At 41.8% G+C, this 19,897-nt stretch overlaps 1 protein-coding gene and 1 long non-coding RNA gene across 2 annotated transcripts in view; one reads left to right on the top strand and one right to left on the bottom strand.

Moving 5' to 3' along the window:
- Positions 1–9,690: 9,690 nt before the first annotated feature.
- LOC129657541 (uncharacterized) lies at positions 9,691–18,796 on the bottom strand. The gene is made up of 5 exons (XR_008716792.1): positions 18,556–18,796; positions 17,530–17,558; positions 13,955–14,071; positions 10,726–10,791; positions 9,691–9,940 (listed from the first exon to the last, which is right to left on the bottom strand). It is a non-coding gene; the product is annotated as an uncharacterized LOC129657541 (long non-coding RNA).
- Positions 18,797–19,012: 216 nt separating this feature from the next.
- ABCB10 (ATP binding cassette subfamily B member 10) overlaps positions 19,013–19,897 on the top strand; it is a 33,989-nt gene continuing 33,104 nt past the window's right edge. Inside the window, exon 1 of the mRNA XM_055587816.1 lies at positions 19,013–19,568. Coding sequence (XP_055443791.1) covers positions 19,085–19,568 — 484 coding nt within the window. The 5' untranslated portion in view covers positions 19,013–19,084. The remainder of the gene's footprint in view (positions 19,569–19,897) is intronic.

Here is a 19,897-nt window from a genome sequence, read left to right as displayed (position 1 = left end):
TTAGGAGAACAAAGGCAGTGCATGGCTTGTAAATAGGCATGATGATCCTTGAGAGTCCCTTGGACAGCAAGGAGATCCAACCAGTCAATCCTAAAGGAAATCAGTCCTGAATATTCATTGGAAGGACTGATGCTGAAGCTGAAGCTCCAGTACTTTGGCCCCCTGATGCAAAGAGCTGACTCATTGGAAAAGACCATGATGCTGGGAAAGATTAAGGGCAGGAGGAGAAAGAAGTGGCAGAGGATGAGATGGTTAGATAGCATCACTGATAATGTACATGAATTTGAGCAAACTCTGGGAGACATTGGAGGACAGAGGAGCCATGGGGTCGCAAAGAGTCGGACACAACTTAGCAACTCAGCAACAATAAACAATGATGATCTTCATTGATTAAGCAAAAGGAAGATTTCAGGCAGTCCAAAAAGACTAAAAATCAAGACAGTACCCCAATTCACACACTCCTTTCATCCCCCAATCAACCCTGATAGTAAGGTGAAGTACTACTGTTTGGGAAGATAGAACTAAAACATCCTCATGTCAAATATTTTATTAGGTATTTGAATTTTGGCATAGATACATAAATACATGTAGGAACATATGAGATTGCTTTTTAATTAAAAGGTTCTTATTTTATTGATGGCTACTTGGAGAAGACCAATAATCACAAAATTATATATTGGAATTACAGGTAACTGCACCCTCAGAGAAAACTGAGCAATGTCCACCTGTTGAACCAACTGATTCCATCTGCAGAATCAGGATCAAATCTAAGATGCTATTAATGTCATCTCCTTACTTCATTTAATAATTTGTCATAAATATTTCCCTTGTCATGAAATATTGTTCTGCATGATTTTTAATGGCCTCAAAGTAGTCCATTCTAGGGAGGTACCAAAATTTATTTGACGAACGATGGACCATTGAATTATGGACTATTCAGGTTGCTGCAAATTCCTAACAATTTCTTTAGGCTGCATTCCTAGAAGTAGAATGTTAAAATGAAGTGTATTTGTCAAAATTTTTTTAACATGTTGCCAAATAGTCTTCCAAAAAGATTGTACAATTAAGAATTCCACCAATAGATTTATGAATGTGCTGTTTTTTTTTTTATTCTCCACAAAATGGGGTATTGTACTTTTAAATATTTTGGTTTATTATACTGATTAATATAACTGGTTATTTAACAGACTGATATCTCATGGATTTAATTAGCATTTGATTACTGGTAAGGTCAATACTTTTCCATAAATTTTGGCCAAGTTTTCCTACTTGTGTGTTTATTTTTCCACATGAACTTTAGTATCAAATTGATTAGATCCTAGAAAGACTATTGGTATTTTTATTGAGGTTGTGTTAAATTCCTAAATTAACTTACAAAGAACTAATGTGTTTATGATATTCGGATGTTCTATCCAAGAACACTGGATGTATTTCCATTTGTTTAAAATTCATTTTTGTATCTTTTAGAAGTGGTTCAAAGTATCCTTAAATTTATATTTATGTTTAATATTCATCCTTAAATACATTTGCTATATTAAGTTGTCTAATTGTGTATCTGAAGGCACTTTTTTTTGTATGCTGTTACTGTATTTTGTTATCTTAACAAAACCTTTTGTTGACTCAGTTTTATCATTGATTCTGAGGTTTTTTTAGGGATACTATTGTATTATTCCTAGTAATAGAAGTAAACTTCTTTTTACTTCTTTTTTTAACCAATTCTCCTGCTTCTAGCTGATTTCTTTTTCTAATTAGCAGTGGCTAATACCTCTAGAACAATGTTAAATACTCATGTAGATAATGGACATCCTTTCCTTTACTTGACCTAATAGAAATGCCTCTAGTATTTTCCCTTTAAGTGAGATGGCAGTTTAGAGCAAAGATATATAATATTATATATAAATATATATATATATATGGAAAGTATCCATCAATTTATATTTTTAGGATTTCTTTTTTAAATCAGGAATAAGAGTTGAACTTTGTCAGTGATTTTTCACACTCTAGGGATATAATACTATTTTTCTCCTTAAATCTGTTAATATGATAAACAGTTGACCCTTTAACAACAGGTTTGAACCCCAGGGGTCCACTTACACTCAAATTTTTTTCAGTAGTAAATACTATGAAAGTCAGCGTTAGTCGCTCAGTAGTGTCCAACTCTTTGCAACCTCATAGACTGTAGCCCTCCAGGCTCTTCCGTCCATGGAATTCTACAGGCAGGAATACTTGAATGGGGAGCCAATCCCTTCTCAAGGGGATCTTCCTGACCCAGGATGGAGCGCAGGCCTCCTGCACCGCAGGCAGCTTCTTCCCATCTGAGCCACCCGTGTAGCACTTCACAGTCCAAGACTGGAGTCCTCCATATCCTCAAGCGGGAGCTGGGCATATGCAGGAAGCTTAGACACCGAGAAACCACATATACTAAGGGTAAACTATAAATTATTGGATTGGCAACTGACAGGATCAGTGCCCCAAACTCACATGTTATTCGAGGGTCAACTATATTATATTAATGAATTTCCTAATACTGTACCAACCTTGCCCTTCAGGATTAAATTGTTTTTGGACATGGTGCATTTTTTCTTGGCCATACTTTGTGGCATGTGACCAACCAGGGATCAAACCTGTGCCTCCCTGCAGTGCGAGGATGGAGTTTTAACCAGTAGACCATCAGAGAAGTCTTGATGCATTGTTTTCTTAATGCGGTGTTTGATTCTATCCACTAATACATTGTTTGGTATCTGTCAAGGACTGAATTGTGTCCACCTAAAATGCTGAGTCATAGCAAACACCCTCTTTCAACAATACATGAGAACACTCTACACATGGACATCATGAGATGGTCAACACTGAAATCAGATTGATTATATTCTTTGCAGCCAAAGATGGAGAAGCTCTATACAGTCAATAAAAACGAGACTAAGTGGACTGTGGCTCAGATCATGAACTCCTTATTCCAAATTCAGACTTAAATTGAAGAAAGTGGGGAAAACCACTAGACCATTCAGGTATGACCTAAATCAAATCCCTTATGATTATACAGTGGAAGTGACAAATAGATTTAAGGCACTAGATCTGATAGATAGAGTGCCTAATGTACTACGATGGAGGTTCGTGACATAGTACGGGAGACAGGGGTCAAGACCATCCCCCAGAAAAAGAAATGCAAAAAATTAAAATGGCTGTCTGAGGAGGCCTTACAAATAGGTGCGAAAACAAGAGAAGCCAAAGGCAAAGGAGAAAAGGAAAGATATACCCATTTGAATGCAGAGTTCCAAAGAATAGCAAGGAGAGATAAGAAAGCCTTCCTCAGTGATCAATGCAAAGAAATAGAGGAAAACAATAGAATGGGAAAGACTAGAGATCTCTTCAAGAAAATTAGAGATAGCAAGGGAACGTTTCATGTAAAGATGGGCTCCATAAAGGACAGAAATGGTATGGATCTAATAGAAGCAGAAGATATTAAGAAGAGGTGGCAAGAATACACAGAAGAACTGTACAAAAATGATCTTCACGACCCAGATAATCATGATGGTATGATCACTCACCTAAAGCCAGACATCCAGGACTGTGAAGTCAAGTAGGCCTTAGGAAGCATCATGACAAACAAAGCTAGTGGAGCTGATGGAATTCCAGTTGAACTATTTCAAATCCTGAAAGATGATGCTGTGAAAGTGCTGCACGCAATATGCCAGCAAATTTGGAAAACTCAGAATTGGGCACAGGACTGGAAAAGGTCAGTTTTCATTCCAATCCCAAAGAAAGGCAGTACCAAAGAATGCTCAAACTACTGTACAATTGCACTCAACTCACACACTAGTAAAGTAATGCTCAAAATTCTCCAAGCCAGGCTTCAGCAATATGTGAACCGTGAACTTCCAGATGTCAAAGCTGGTTTTAGAAAAGGCAGAGGAACCAGAGTTCAAATTGCCAACGTCTGCTGGATCATGGAAAAAGCAAGAGAGTTCCAGAAAAACATCTATTTCTGTTTTATTGACTATACCAAAGCCTTTGACTATGTGGATCACAATAAACTGTAGAAAAGTCTGAAAGAGACGGGAATACCAGACCACCTGACCTGCCTCTTAAGAAACCTGTATGCAGGTCAGGGAGCAACAGTTTGAATTGGACATGGAACAACAGACTGGCTCCAAATAGGAAAAGGAGTACATCAAGGCTGTCTATTGTCACCCTGCTTATTTAACTTATATGCAGAGTATATCATGAGAAATGCTGGGCTGGAGGAAGCATAAGCTGGAATCAAGACTACCAGGATCAATAACCTCAGATATGCAGATGACACCACCCTTATGGCAGAAAGTGATGAAGAACTAAAGAGCCTCTTGATGAAAGTGAAAGACGAGAGTGAGAAAGTTGGCTTAAAGCTCAACATTCAGAAAACTAAGATCATGGCATCTGGTCCCATCACTTCATGGCAAATAGATGGGGAAACAGTGGAAATAGTGGCTGACTTTATTTTTGGGGGCTCCAAAATCACTGCAGATGGTGACTGCGGCCAATAAATTAAAAGACGCTTACTCCTTGGAAGGAAAGTTATGACCAACCTAGACAGCGTATTAAAAAGCAAGGGCATTACTTTGTCAACAAAGGTCCATCTATGGTTTTTCCAGTGGTCATGTATGTATGTAAGAGTTGGACTATAAAGAAAGCTGAGCACCAAAGAATTGATGCTTTTGAACTGTGGTGTTGGAGAAGACTCTTGAGAGTCCCTTGGACTGCAAGGAGATCCAACCAGTCCATCCTAAAGCAGATCAGTCCTGGGTGTTCATCGGAAGGACTGATGCTGAAGCTGAAACTCCAATACTTTGGCCACCTGATGCGAAGAACTGACTGGCAAAGATTGAGGGCAGGAGGAGAAGGGTACGACAGAGGATGCGATTGTTGGATGGCATCACTGACTCAATGGACATGGGTTTGGGTGGACTCTGGGAGTTGGTGATGGACAGGGAGGCCTGGCGTGTGGCAGTTCATGGGGTCGCAAAGGGTTGAACCTGACTGAGCAACTGAACTGAACTGAAAATGCTGAGTCCTACGCCACAGTACCTCAGAATGTTTGGAGACAGAGTTTTTAAAGAGGTGACAAATTAAAATTAGGTCTTTAGGGTGGGTCCTAATCCAATGTGACTGGTTTCCATACAAGAAGAGGAGATTTGGACCCAGACAGGCATACATATGGAAGAAAGGCCAGGCCGTGTATGGACTAAAGGAGAAGGTGGCTGTCTGCAAGGCAAGGAAGAGGCCTCAGAAGAAATCAGACTTGCTGTCCTCCAGGACTGTGAGAAAATAAATTTCTGTTGTTTAAGCCACCAAGTCTATAGTAATTTGTTCAGGCAGCCCTAGCAAATAATAAAGTATCTTAGCCTTGATAATCATAAGTGACATCAATCTGTAATTATTTTTGCTATCATTTTAAGCAGAAACCAGTATAAATGCTATACTGGCTTTATAAAAGATTTCCCCAACATCTCTTTGTTGAAGTTAATCCTCTAATAGACTCCTCAAAAGGAACTCATAAACTCCATATTTCCCAAGCTTTTGCATACTCAAAACAATTTTTCTATAGTTTTAAGACTTGAAGGACAACATATTGGGTTGAATGGTGTCCCACAAAAAAAGGTGTTCAAGTACTAACCTCTGATACCTGTACATCACCTTATTTGGAAAATGGATTTTTGCAAATATGCATGTGTGCATACTAAGTCACTTCCATCATGTCTGACTCTTTGCAACGCTATGGACTGTAACCCAACAGGGTCCTCTGTCCATGGGATTCTCCACACAAGAATACTGGAATGGGTTGCCATGCCCTCCTTCAGGGGATCTTCCCAACCCAGGGATCGAACGCATGATCTTATGTCTCCTGCATTGGCAGGTGGGTTCTTTACCACTAGCGCCACCTGGGAAGCCCTTTTGAAATAAATAAATAAATATCTGCAGTCTTGGGATCAGAGTATCCTGGGTTTAGTATGAACCTGAAATGCAATGACTGATGTCCTTCTAGAAAAAAGAGAGTGAGATTTTAAACACAGAGACACAGAGGGACAGGCTTTGTGAAGCCAGAGACAGAGATTGGAGTCATGCAGCTACAAGCCAAGAATGTGGAGAGCTGCTGGCACCTGCTGGAAACCAGGAAGGAAGCCGGAACAGATCGTCCTCAGGGCCCAGAAGAAGCCAATGCTGTCATCACCTTGATTTCAGATTCCTGGCCTCCAGCACTCTGAGAGAAAGTGTCCAGTGTTCTAAGCCTTCAAGTTTGGTCACTGACTATGACAGCTATAGGCAACTAACACAGACTGAAATCTTCAGTTCACATTTTTTTCAGTGCTGTTCCATGATTGTCTGCCTTGTATGTTACCTGGGAGAAGTCTGAAGTCCGATGGCTGTCTAATTCTCCTGCCCTTGCAAGTTATTTAACGTTTTTGCCTGGAGGCTCTGAGAATTTTTTCTTTAAGGTATAATTTACTATACTAGGTCTCAGAATTGACCATTCTGTGGCAATTTTCTCAAATAGTTGTGGGTTCTTTCTTATAAAGAATGATGGAGATTAGTATTTGTTTCTTTTTTTGGCTGCATCATGGCTTGCAGGATCTCCGTTACCCAACTAGGGATTGAACATGAGCCACAATAGTGAAGGCCTAGAAACCTAACCGTGAGGTCATTAGGGAACTTCCATGTGGGTTATTTATATAGTAGATTCAAGTTATTTTTATTTTGGAATTTTTCTTGGATTATAGGTTGAAATATTAGTTCTTGTCTATTGTTTTGATTTGCTTCTCTAATTATAGAAATTTTGGACCTTTATTATCTACCTTCCATTTCAGTCATTTATTCTCTGGCCCTTTATACTTCTTTTTCTCATTTTTATTCTTTGAGGTTTTTCTGACTTTTAATACTTCTCATCAGATTTTTAAAATTTAAACTATTCTCCCTTGGGCTTGGGCACTTTGGCATTTTTTCTTTAATTTGAGATGAGCTTTGAGTTCAATCAACTCATTTCCTGCTTTTTGTGTATTTTGTTCTTAGTTCATTAATTTCTTATTCAAGATGTTCTTCATATCCCAAATGCTTATTTGGAGATAATTCATTTGCTTTTGTTTGTTGTATTATAATTTTCTTATGCTTTGTGCTCATTTAGGGTGGAAGGAGGGCTTCCTGGTGGCTCAGACAGTAAAGAATCTGCCTGCAATGCGGGAGACCCGGGTTTGATCCCTGGGTCCAGAAGATCCCCTGGAGAAGGGAATGGCAACCCACTCCAGTATTCTTGCCTAGAGAATTCCATGGACAGAAGAGCCTTGGCGGGCTATATAGTTCACAGGTTCGCAGAATCAGACATGACTGAGCAACTAACAATTTCACTTTCAATTTTTATCAGTTGAAATGCTTTTATTTTCCTTATCTGTTTCCTACTTACAGTAATTTTGTGTTGATGAAAATTCTCCATTCCATGAATGGTGGTTTAGGGTTATATCACAAGATCATAGCTCAGGACTGCCCTCTCTTGTCAGTGTAATAAAGTTCAATTTCTTTAATGAATGACTTTCTTTTGGAAAGGAAGATAAAAAAATTGTATGACCTTTGATTTCAGTTCTTATAATACCAAATTTCCTCCTTTTTTTCTCTGTACCACCAAATCTTCAAAGAACACTTTTCCTTTCCTTTTAAACTTTCTTCCCCTCTTCTCCTTTTCCATTTTTGAGGCAATTACCTTGGTCCAGCTCACTTTTAGTTTCTTGCCTTGTAGTCAGTGTTTGAGCCACTAGAACACTGTCTCTTTTTTAAAAACTTAGTTTCATCCTTAGGTTCTCCTTTCTCTTCTGATCTTAGGTTGACTTTTTTTTTTTAAAAAAAAAAGATAGTTGGTGATCAGAATTTTTTTCCACTTGTTTACTTTCATTTTTCGTTGTTCTGGATCACTGTTGCAATGCATGGGTTTAGTTGCCCTGTGGCATGTGTGGTCTTAGTTCCCCAACCAGGGATTGAACCCCAGTTCCCTGCACTGGAAGGTGGACTCACCACAGGATCTGGTACTTATCAAGAGACTAATTACATTATAATCATATCACCATTCAGTCTTTACTTCAGGAAAATTTTTATTTCCTATTTCATTTGCATCTTCTTGTTTTCCTCTCAGTAAAATTTTATTATCTTCACAATTATCTTGCCTGTTGCTTTTGACTCCTAGGTGTTTTATATTTTTACTGCAATTCTTAATGCTATTTTTTGCAGTGTATTCTTTACCTTCATAAAGGAACACTATTGTTTTTGTCAATTTTGGATTCAACTACCTTGTAGAATTCTCTTACTATTCTTTCACTTGACTCCCTTAGTTTTTGAAGGAGACACAACTATCATTTGCATGTAATGATATTTTATCTTTTTCTTGCTGATAATGACACCTCACTGATTGCTATCTCTTCCAATGGCTGGGACCTCCAGCACACATGTAACAGTAGCAGGAATGACCAGCATCTTCGTCTTCCTTCTGCTTTAGATAAGAAGTGCCTCTAGTATTTCACTACCAAGCATAACTGAAGCTGATGGTTTGACATGCTGTTGTTGTTGCTTAGTCACTAAGTCACATCCAACTCTTTGAGACCCTGTGAACTGCAGCACATCAGGCTTCCCTGTCCTTTACTCTCTCCCTGAGTTTGCTAAAACTCATGTCCATTGAGTCAGTGATGTCATCAAACCATCTCATCCTCTGTCGTCCCCTTCTCCTTTTGCCCTTAATCCTTCCCAGCATCAGGGTCTTTTCCAATGAGTTGGCTCTTTGCATCAGGTGGCCAAAGTATTGGAGCTTCAGCTTCAGCATCAGTCCTTCCAATGAATACTCAGGACTGATTTCCTTAAGGATTGACTGGTTGGATCTCCTTGCAGTCCAGGGGACTCTCAAGAGTCTTCTCGAACACCACAGTTTAAAAGTATCAATTCTTCAATGCTTTACCTTCTTTATGGTCCAACTCTCACATCCATCACTACTGGAAAAACCACAGCTTTGACTATACAGACATTTGTTGGCAAAGTGATGTCTCTGATTTTTAATGAGCTGTCTAGGTTGGTCATAGGTTTCCTTCTAAGCAGCAAGCATCTTTTAATTTCATGGCTACAGTCACCATCTGCAGTGATTTTGGAACCTAAGAAAATGAAATGTGACACTATTTCCACTTTTTCTCCATCTATTTGCCATGAAGTGATAGGACAGGATGCCATGACCTTTGCTTTTTGAATGTTCAATAGATTCAACAGACTAGATCCGTTGAATGACAGAGTGCCTGAAGAACTATAGACAGAGGTTTGTAACACTATACAAGAGGTGGTGACCAAAACCATCCCCAAGAAAAGCAAATGCAAGAAGACAAAGTGGTTGTCTGAGGAGGCCTTACAAGCTGAGAAAAAAAGAGAAGCAAAAGGCAAAGGAGAAAGGGAATGATATACCCAACTGAATGCAGAGTTCCAGAGAACAACAAGGAGAGATAAGAAAGCCTTCTTAAGTGAATAATGCAAAGAACTAGAGGAAAACAATAGAATAGGAAAGACTAGAGATCTCTTTAAGAAAATTGGAGATACCAAGGGAAAGATAGACATGATAAAAGACAAAAATGGCAAGAACCTAACAGAAGCAGAAGATATTAAGAAAAGGTGGCAAGAATACACAGAAGAACTGTACAAAAAAGCTCTAATGACCCAGATAACCACAATTGTGTGATCACTCACCTAGAGCCAGACATCCTTGGAGTGTGAACTAAAGCGGGCCTTAGGAAGCATTACTATGAACAAAGCTAGTAGAGGTGATGGAATTCCAGCTGAGTTATTTCAAATCCTGAAAGATGATGTTATTAAAGTACTGCACTCATGCCAGCAAGTTTGGAAAACTCAGCAGTGGCCACAGCACTGGAAAAGGTCAGTTTTCATTCCAATCCTAAAGAAAGGCAATGCCAAAGAATGTTCAAATTACCATACAGTTGCACTCACTTCACATGCTAACAAGATTATGCTCAAAATCCTTTAAGCTAGGCTTCAGAAGTACGTGAACCGAGAACTTCCAGATGTACAAGCTGGATTTAGAAAAGGCAGAGGAACCAGAGAAAAATTGCCAACACATGCTGGTTTGATATAGTATTTTTAAAATCAGGTGTGTATTGTACAAAGTGGCAGTTCTATTTTTATTGTGTTAGTTTAATACTAATACTATTTTCTTAAGTCTTTTAACATTGTACTGGATTTGATTTGCTGTTAAGAAATTCTCCATTTATATATTGATATTTGTCTGTGTTTTGATTTTGTGGATATCTTTAACAGTAATTATGAATAAAGCTGCTATTCATAATGGCTAATGAATTCCATAAATTGAATTAAGAAACCTATCTTTTTCTATGATTTGATACGAGAATTAATTGCTCTTTAAAAATTTGAAAACAACTTGCCACATTTTCTTTTCTTTTCTTTTGTTCTTTTTTTATTTTGCCATGCTGCCCAGCTTTCAGAATCTGTTTCCCAACCAGGGATTAAACCTGGGCCACAGCAATGAAAGCCCTGAATCCTAACCAGTAGACCACCAGGAACTCCTCCACATTTTTCTTTTAGGTACTCCTTAGTATCTTAAAAATTTTCTTCTTCCTTTATCTCTACATAGATTATCTTTAATTGTTTTCTTTGATTTTTAAATAATGGTGAAAAATCCAAAAGTTACAGAAGGACACTTACCCTTACATACCATTCACGTCTCCCCAGAAGGAATCACTGTTTCTTGTGTATCCTTCCTAACATATTCTGTGAATGTGAGTATAAGTAGCTGTCAGTGTATTTATATTTTTATTTTTTACACAAATATACTATACTACACATGCAGTTCTGCACCTTGCTGTTTTCATCATATATCTTAGGGTATGGGTCCAAACTGGTCCATGCAGACCTGTCTCTACATGGTCTTCCATTGCCTGAATGTACCTCAATTTAATTCATTTAATTAATGTCCTGATGCTGGGCTGAAATTTACAGCCTTGCTATTGTAAACAATACTGTAATAACTGTTTTTGTACACATCATTATTCTAAGTGGCACACCTATTAGAATGGCTAAAATCCAAAACACTGACAACAGCAAATGCTGATGAGGGTATAGAGCAACAGGAACTCTCATTCATTGTTGGTGGGAATGCAGAATGTACAAACACTTTGGCAGGCAGTTGGATGGTTTCTTACAAAACTAAACATACTCTTATGATCCAACAATTGTTCTCCTTTATGTTTACTCCAAGAAATAGAAAACTATGTGCATACGAAAACCTGCCCACAGATGTCTACAGCAGCTTTATTTTTAATTGGCAAAATTGGGAGGCAACCAAGATATCTTTCACTAGGGGGGTGGATAAATAAACTGTGGTACAACCAGGCAATAGAGTGTTAGTAATAAATATAAATGAACTATCAAGCCATGAAAAGACATGAATGAAACTTAAATGCATGTTATAAGTGAAAGAAGCTAATCTGAAAGGCTACATACTACATGATTTCAACTGTATTGTATTCTGGGAAAGGCAAAATTATGAAGACAGTAAAAAGATCAGTGGTTGTTGGAAGCTATAGAGAGAGAGAGAGGGATGAATAGGCAAAGAGTAGAGGATTTTTAGGGCAATGAAAATACTCCCCATGATACTATAACAGTGGATACATGTCACTATACATTTGTCAAACTCACAGGATATATAACACCAAGAATGAACTCTAATGTAAACTATGGGCTTTGCATTATAATGATGTGTCAGTGCAGATTCATCCTTTGTAACAAATGTCCCATCTGGTGGGAATGTGGTGGTAGAGGAGGTTGGGAATGCATGTGGACAAAGGTGGTATATGGGAAACGTTTGTACTTGCCACTCAATTTTGCTGTGAACCTAAAACTTCTCTAGAAAAGAAAGTCCACTTTTGAGGTCATAGGGGAGATATTTCAGGGTTAAAGGACACATACATTTAAGTTTTTAATATATATAATGAGTTTTCCATAAATAGTGCAACAGTTTTCATCAGCATTGCCTATATTTCCACTCACCCTCATCAATACAATGTAATTGAACTTTTTGATCTTTGCTAAATTGGTAATGGACTAGGGTAACTGCTTATCATTTTAATTTTCATGTTTATTATAAATCAGATAGAACATCTTTTTTTTCTTGTATTATGTCTGAGTCACTTGAATTTCCTTTGGGGGTGAAGCATCTGTTCATTTTCTTTCCATATTTTTCAGTTAGGTCTGCATCTAATTTTAGAGTTAGAATCCACAAATTGGAATGGGAGTGATGGTATTGAGATCTTACATTTTGGATCAAAAAAATATAGTCATCATATACCCCATAGTCAACTTTGCATCTTTAAGCATGAGATGAAATTAGAACAGAATGAAAAAAAGTCATAGGGTATGGGTACCTTTTCTATATATCTGGATACAATATCAGCCTCTTAACACAAGAAAAAATACTGTACCTAAATGTTACAAAGAGTATAGAATCAAGTGCACTGTCTACAGTCCTGATCTTTCCTTAGGTCATGCAAGGTTCTTTGTGTAGCCTAAAATCTGGAGAGCTGCTGAACATACTTTTAGTAAAACAAAGTTAAGCATTGTAGCATATGGGATCTGCAAACTGATGGTTTAAAGTAGCCTGAATAATTCAATTGGGTTTTGGGAAGGCCAAAAATGAGGAAATTGACAAATAGTGAGCATCTATTGCAGTATCAAATGAGACACTGACTTTTGTATTACTTTCCTAAAGCTGCTGCTGCCGCTGCTGCTGCTAAGTCACTTCAGTCATGTCTGACTCTGTGCAACCCCATAGACGGCAGCCCACCAGGCTCCCCCATCCCTGGGATTCTCCAGGCAAGAACACTGGAGTGGGTTGCCATTTCCTTCTCCAATGCATGAAAGAGAAAAGTGAAAGTAAAGTTTCTCAGTCATGTCCGACTCTTCGCAACCCCATGGACTGCAGCCCACCAGGCTCCTCCATCCATGGGACTTTCCAGGCAAGAGTACTGGAGTGGGTTGCCATTGCCTTCTCCATTCCTGCTGCTGCTGCTGCTGCTGCTAAGTCACTTAAGTCGTGTCCGACTCTGTGCGATCCCATAGACTGCAGCCCACCAGGCTCCCCTGTCCCTGGGATTCTCCAGGCAAGAACACTGGAGTGGGTTGCCATTTCCTTCTCCAATGCATGAAAGTGAAAAGTGAAAGTGAAGTTTCTCAGTCATGTCCGACTCTTAGCGACCCCATGGACTGCAGCCTACCAGGCTCCTCCATCCATGGGATTTTCCAGGCATGAGTACTGGAGTGGGTTGCCATTGCCTTCTCCATTCCTAGAGCTACCTTAATACAAAAAAAAAAAAAAAAAAAAGAACTGGATAGCTTAAAACAGATTTACTGTCTCATGGTTCTGGAGGCTAGAAGTCTGAAATTAGGCTTTTTAAGAGCTATGCTCCCTCTGAAATGTGTGAAAGAGTCCCTCCTTGCCTCTTGGCAGCTTCTAGTGACTGGTGGCCATCTCTGGCATTCCCTGGTGTGCCGCCGTGTAACTGCCATATCTGCTTTGTCATCACAGGGCATCTTCCTTGTGGGTCTCTGCTTTGCAGGGCCATCTTCTTATAAGGATACACCACTCCTAATCCAATATGACCTCATCTTTACATCTGCAATAGCTCCATTTCCAAGTAAGATCCCATTCTGAAGTCCTGGGGTTTAGGATTTCAACATACCTTTTATGAAGGGACACAATTTAATCCATAACAACCTTTCACTAGATTATTTTGGTAGAAGGTAAGAGAAGGTGAAAGTCAAAGATTTTGACCCCTTCTTTATCCATAGCATTCAGCCTACCTGAGTCACATGGGCATTGGCTGTAAGCACACAATGAGGAAGAGTTACCAAAAGTTTAGATTTCAGAGGAACTTACAAAGCATTTCTGCCCCTGGTGGATCCTACCCCTTTCCTCGTTTGTGATTCACTGAAGTGCATGCTCCTCCTTCAGTCATCACCCTGCCACCCTGTCCCTGACAGGATGAGCTGCAAGCTGAAGAAAAAAAGAAATGAACTAAGAAAGGTGAAATGACGGCCCCTCCCCCGCCCCCGCAATCAGATTACAGATCAGACTGTAGGCCGGGGACACTTTTGTCCACTTCCTGGGCTATTGTTCCTCCTGCTGTCCACCTTGCCGCCTTTTTAAAAAGACAAGAACCCACAGGTGGAGCTGTCCCTGAAGTAATCTCAACTGATCTCAAGTTTCGACCAAAAGACATCCTTTTTGAATCTGACACCTGTTGGCCACCTAATCTATTAAGAGTCTATTCATCAAAGGCAAGATTTTGCTACTTGGTTCAGTTACCTCTCCACCAAGAGTCCTCTGTCTCACTGTGGGTAGCATTTGAACTTTTGCTTGTTTTCTCAGAATTAATGTGCAGCCTTTCCTTGTTTTCCTGAGGAATTTTGTACTATTAATCCACTCACATCTAAGTGGTTTGTTTTCTTTTTTCCCGAACACATTTTAGAACATTTCTTGCCCTTTTCAGTGGCCAAGGGATTTTATGCTAATTTCTGAAAAGGTAATGAAACGTTATTGTCATTTTTAATTTATTTTGGTTGCGCTAGGTCTTTGTTGCTCTGGTTGGGCTTTCTCTAGTTGTGGCTGTAGGCTTCTCTTATTGTGGCCCGTGGGCTCTAGAGTGCACAGCCTCAGCAGTTGCAGCACAAGGGCTCAGTAGTTATGGTGCCTGGGACTGGCTGTTCTGAGGCATGTGGATTCTTCCAAAACCAAGGATCAAACCCACGTCCCCAGGATTTGCAGGCAGACTCTTAACCACTAGACCACCAGGGAAGGCATATCCTTATTTTAAAATGGGAAATGCATTTTATATATATATATATATACACATATATATATTATTGCCAATATAGTGGATTGACAAAACCATCTGTTCAGGTTTCCTGTAATATCTTACTGAAAAATCCAAACGTTTTGGCCAAACCAATATATTGGACATGTGTGTGTGTGTGTGTATTTAGAGTCAGCAAATCACTAGACCATTCACATATGACCTAAATCAAATACCTTACAATTATACAATGGAAGTGAGAAATAGATTCAAGGGATTAGATCTGATAGACAGAGTGCCTGAAGAACTATGGATGGAGGTTCGTGACATCGTACAGGAGGCAGGGATCAAGACCATCCCCAAGAAAAAGAAATGGAAAAACGCAAAATGGTTGTCTGAGGAGGCCTTACAAATAGCTGAGAAAAGAAGAGAAGTGAAAGCAAAGGAGAAAGGGGAAGATATACCCATTTGAATGCAGAGTGCCAAAGAATAGCAAGGAGAGATAAGAGAGCCTTCCTCAGTGATCAATGCAAAGAAATAGAGGAAAACAATAGAATGAGAAAGACTAGAGATCTCTTCAAGAAAATTAGAGATACCGAGGGAACATTTCATGCAAAGATGGGCACAATAAAGGACAGAAATGGTAAGGACCTAACAGAAGAAGAAGATATTAAGAAGAGGTGGCAAGAATACACAGAACTGTACAAAAAAGATCTTCACGACCCAGATAACTACAGTTTGATTATTCACCTAGAGTCAGACATACTGGAATGTGAAGTCAAGTGGGCCTTAGGAAGCATCACTATGAACAAAGCTAGTGGAGGTGATGGAATTCCAGCTGAGCTATTTCAAATCCTAAAAGATGATGCTGTGAAAGTGCTGCATTCAATATGCCAGCAAATTTGGAAAACTCAGCAGTGGCCACAGGACTGGAAAAGGTCAGTTTTCATTCCAATCCCAAAGAAGGGCAATGCCAAAGAATGCTTAAACTACTGCACAATTGCACTCATCTCACCTGCTAGCAATGTTCAAAATTCTCCAACTCAGGCTTCAACAGTACATGAACCGTGAAGTTCCAGATGTTCAGGCTGGATTTAGAAAAGGCAGAGGAACCAGAGATCAAATTGCCAACATCTGTTCGATCATTGAAAAAACAACAGAGTTCCAGAAAAACATCTACTTTTGCTTTATTGACTATGCCAAAGCATTTGCCTGCGTGGATCACAATAAACTGTGGAAAATTCTTCAAGAGATGGGAATACCAGATCACCTGACCTGCCTCCTGAGAAATCTGTATGCAGGTCAAGAAGCAACAGTTAGAACCAGACATGGAACAACAGACTGGTTCCAAATCAGGAAAGGAGCGCATCAAGGCTGTATATTGTCACCCTGCTTATTTAACTTATACGTAGAGTACATCATGAGAAATGCTGGTCTGGAAGACGCACAAGCTGGAATCAAGATTGCTGGGAGAAATATCAACAACCTCAGATATGCAGATGACACCACCCTTATGGCAGAAAGTAAAGAACTAAAGAGCCTCTTGATGAAAATGAAAGAGGAGAGTGAAAAAGTTGGCTTAAAGCTCAATATTCAGAAAACGAAGATCATGGCATCTGGTCCCATCACTGCATGGCAAATACATGGGGAAACAGTGGAACAGTGGCAGACTTTATTTTTTGGGGCTCCAAAAACACTACAGACGGTGACTGCAGCCATGAAATTAAAAGACGCTTACTCCTTGGAAGGAAAGTTATGACCAACTTAGCATATTAAAAAGCAGAGACATTACTTTGCCAACAAAGGTCCATCTAGTCAAGGCTATGGTTTTTCCAGTAGTCATGTATGGATGTGAGAGTTGGACTACAAGGAAAGTTGAGCACCAAAGAACTGATGCTTTTGAACTGCGGTGTTGGAGAAGACTCTTAAGAGTCCCTTGGACTGCAAGGAGATCCAACCAGTCCATCCTAAAGGAAATCAGTCCTGAATGTTCATTGGAAGGACTGATGTTGAAGCTGAAACTCCTATACTTTGGCCATCTGATGCGAAGAACTGACTCCTTGGAAAAGACCCTGATGCTGGGAAAGATTGAAGGCAGGAGAAGGGGAAGGCAGAGGATGAGATGGTTGGATGGCATCACTGCCTTAATGGACATGAGTGTGAGTAAACTCCGGGAGTTGGTGATGGACAGGGAGGCATGGCATGCTGCAGTCCATGGGGTTGCAAAGATTCAGACATGACTGAGGGACTGAACACTTTTTTTTCTTTTTCTTTTTTTGGTGTGATGACCATATAAGTCCAGATGATCCTTTAGCCAATATTTATTCCCTGCTTCTTTCCCCCACTGTGTTTTTTTTTTTTTTTTTTAAGAACTATGGATGTTTTCTCTAGATTCTATGTTAGTAAATAAAAAAAAAATCTTCCTCGTATATCATATGATAGGTGGGTGGGTTTTTTTCCAAGCATGACAATTTTGTCAAGGATAATTTTCAGATTATCATCTGCCTGATTGTTAGAAGTGCAGACAACACAGAGAGTTATGGTATCTTCATGAGCTACACTTCAGGTATTTTCTTTTTTGACTCCAGACCCCAGAGAGTGCTGGCTGAAAATGTTGGACTTCATTCTGGAGAAGGCAGAAAGAAAAAGCCAGTCTCACCTTTCCCAGACAGCAGCAGCAACAGTTTCCTGGAAAGTAGAAAAGAGAAAAGTAGACGAAGATTAGACTTGAATTAAAATTGTCACTTTTTCTCCCACTGGGAGGTCATTATTTGACTTGATGTGGGGTATGCGGCACTATATCTCCCTTGGTTTCAGAAGTCATCTATCAAAATCTCAGGAGGACTTGCTTATTTATAAATCAGCAGTGTAAGCTTCAGTCACATTACACATTGCAATCTAGAAGGTAGAGGCCAGGGAGAGGCGGTGGGGGTGGAGTGGTGAACTGTGGACAACATGCCCCCCTAGGTTCAAGAGGTTGGAATTTAGAGGATGAAATTTAGAGGATTCCTGTTGTCTTCACAGGATTTAGGGTGGGATTTAATCCTGCATTACCTCTCCATTATGGGTACTTCACCTCAGAAGTCCTACACTCCTTACCTACCAGGGCCCCAGGTAGAGGTAAGTGAGCCCTCTCCTGGGGGCAAAATTTAGGGAAACTCTAAATAGCCCCAGTAATCAAGATAAATGGTATTCTAAAGAAAAAAAAATTTTTGAATACAAATTGCAAACAAAGCTGCTAATTGCTTTATTTTGTAAACAAAACTCTGAGGGCTGGGATCAATGTGAGAGAAAGAGGTGGGCTTGCCCAAGTGCAGGGACAGATCCTTCATTTGAAATTTTGATACATTGTTCATTATGAATTTTTGCCTTAATTTTGATTTTTTAAAAATTTGAACTAAAATATATTTATCTTGATTATTAACCTTTTTATTTCCCTCGAATCCATAAATATTGCAACTGAGGCAATATTTCACTTTCACTGGCCTCATCCGAGTCCCAGCCTTTAAAACACTGACAGGTCAACAAAAAGCTATCCACTTTTCCTAAAACATTATTCTTACATAAGGACCAGGCCCTAGAGTACGGATGTCAGGGCGTGAAGGCCCCGCGTCCCGGTGGGTTTTGAGCCTAATCTGGGCTTTCCGCACTCGGGTATTACACAGCGCGTTCTGCCTGGCCTTACCGGGAGCAGTCAGCCGGTGCAACCGGGCCACCTCCGCTCAATGCACGTCTGTCAACCTTATGAGATGACCCCTCTCCTCTCAGAGCTACCCGAGTTTCACCCTCCGCCAAGCCCGCGAACACCAGTAGCCCGCCGAGGTCAGAAGCCGGGCACGTGTGATCGCTCCTGCGCTCTCCCGCGCGCCGGCGTGACCAGAGGTGCGCGCCGCTCCCAGCTTCTTCTGAGCGGTCCAGGGGCGCGAAATGCACCCCGCGGGGCAGTGCGCAAGCGCGGCAGTCCAAGGCTCTTTCTTCCGCCTCCTCCACCGCGGGGCCGGCGGCGCGCTGGCTCTGGGCCGCCCGGTGGGGGGCGCTGCCGACGGGCGCCGGAGACAGGCGGGGGCCCCCGGGGTGGTCGGGGCCGGACTCGGCGCCCCGGGGCGGGGCCGCGCGGGCGGGGATGGGGCGGGCGCGGGGGCGGCTAACCGGGCGGGCGAGCGGCGGCGAACGGAGGGGGCGGCGGACCGAGGCGCACGGTCGGACGCGGCGCCATGCGCGGTCCCCCGGCTTGGCCGCTGCGACTGCTCCTGAGGCGCGGCGCAGCCGCCCGCTCCCCAGAGACCTGGACGCTGTCGACGCACCCGGCGTTTGCGAGGCCTGGGGGCGTGGAGCCCGCGCTGCTCGCGGGTGGCTGGGCCGCGCGAGCCCCGCGGCGGTGGACGGGCGGGGGTCCCGGCGGCCCCGCGGGCGGCGCGGGCCTGGCGCGGCTCCTGGCGCTCTGGTCGCGGCACCCCGGGCTGTCTAGGTGCTGGGCGCTCGCCGGGCCCGTCGCCCCCAGGCTCCCGCGCTCCGCGCTCCCTGGCTGCTCGACCTTGGTCGCGCGGGCCGCGGGAGAGGCTTGGCGGCGCGGGCCGGCCTTGCCTGCGGCCGCGGCGACTCCCGGTCACGACCCGCTGCTGCGGCCCGCGGCGGCCAGGCGCTCGGAGGCGCAGAAGCTCCTGAGCCTGGCGCAGCCCGAGCGCCGGAGGCTGGCAGGTAGGGCCCTCCTCTCGGTCACCGGCGACCTTACCCGTGCGAGGTCCGGGGCCGGCGAGAGGGGCACTGAGGGGGCGGCAGGGGGCCTGGGGCCATTGGAATCGGTGAAGAGGACAGGGTGGTTTTACCTGGGTGTCCTCCCTGGGGGTACGGACGGAGCGCGCCTGCTGTGGCGGTGTGGATCCGCAGGTGCGCGGACAAGGTGTAACATATTATGCAAGTGGAGAGGCATCTCCTTATTACAGTGGTCAAGTCTGTTTCGCTTTTACTTTGCCAGCGTTCTCAAGTGACCTGGGTTGTTTGTTTGTTTTTACCCTTTTGTAAAATTA

The sequence above is a fragment of the Bubalus kerabau genome, chromosome 1 (genome assembly GCF_029407905.1).
Source record: "Bubalus kerabau isolate K-KA32 ecotype Philippines breed swamp buffalo chromosome 1, PCC_UOA_SB_1v2, whole genome shotgun sequence".
In the NCBI taxonomy this organism is placed as follows: domain Eukaryota; kingdom Metazoa; phylum Chordata; class Mammalia; order Artiodactyla; family Bovidae; genus Bubalus; species Bubalus kerabau.
The sequence above is the reverse complement of the archived record's forward strand: the minus strand, read 5'-3'. Positions and strand labels throughout refer to the sequence as shown.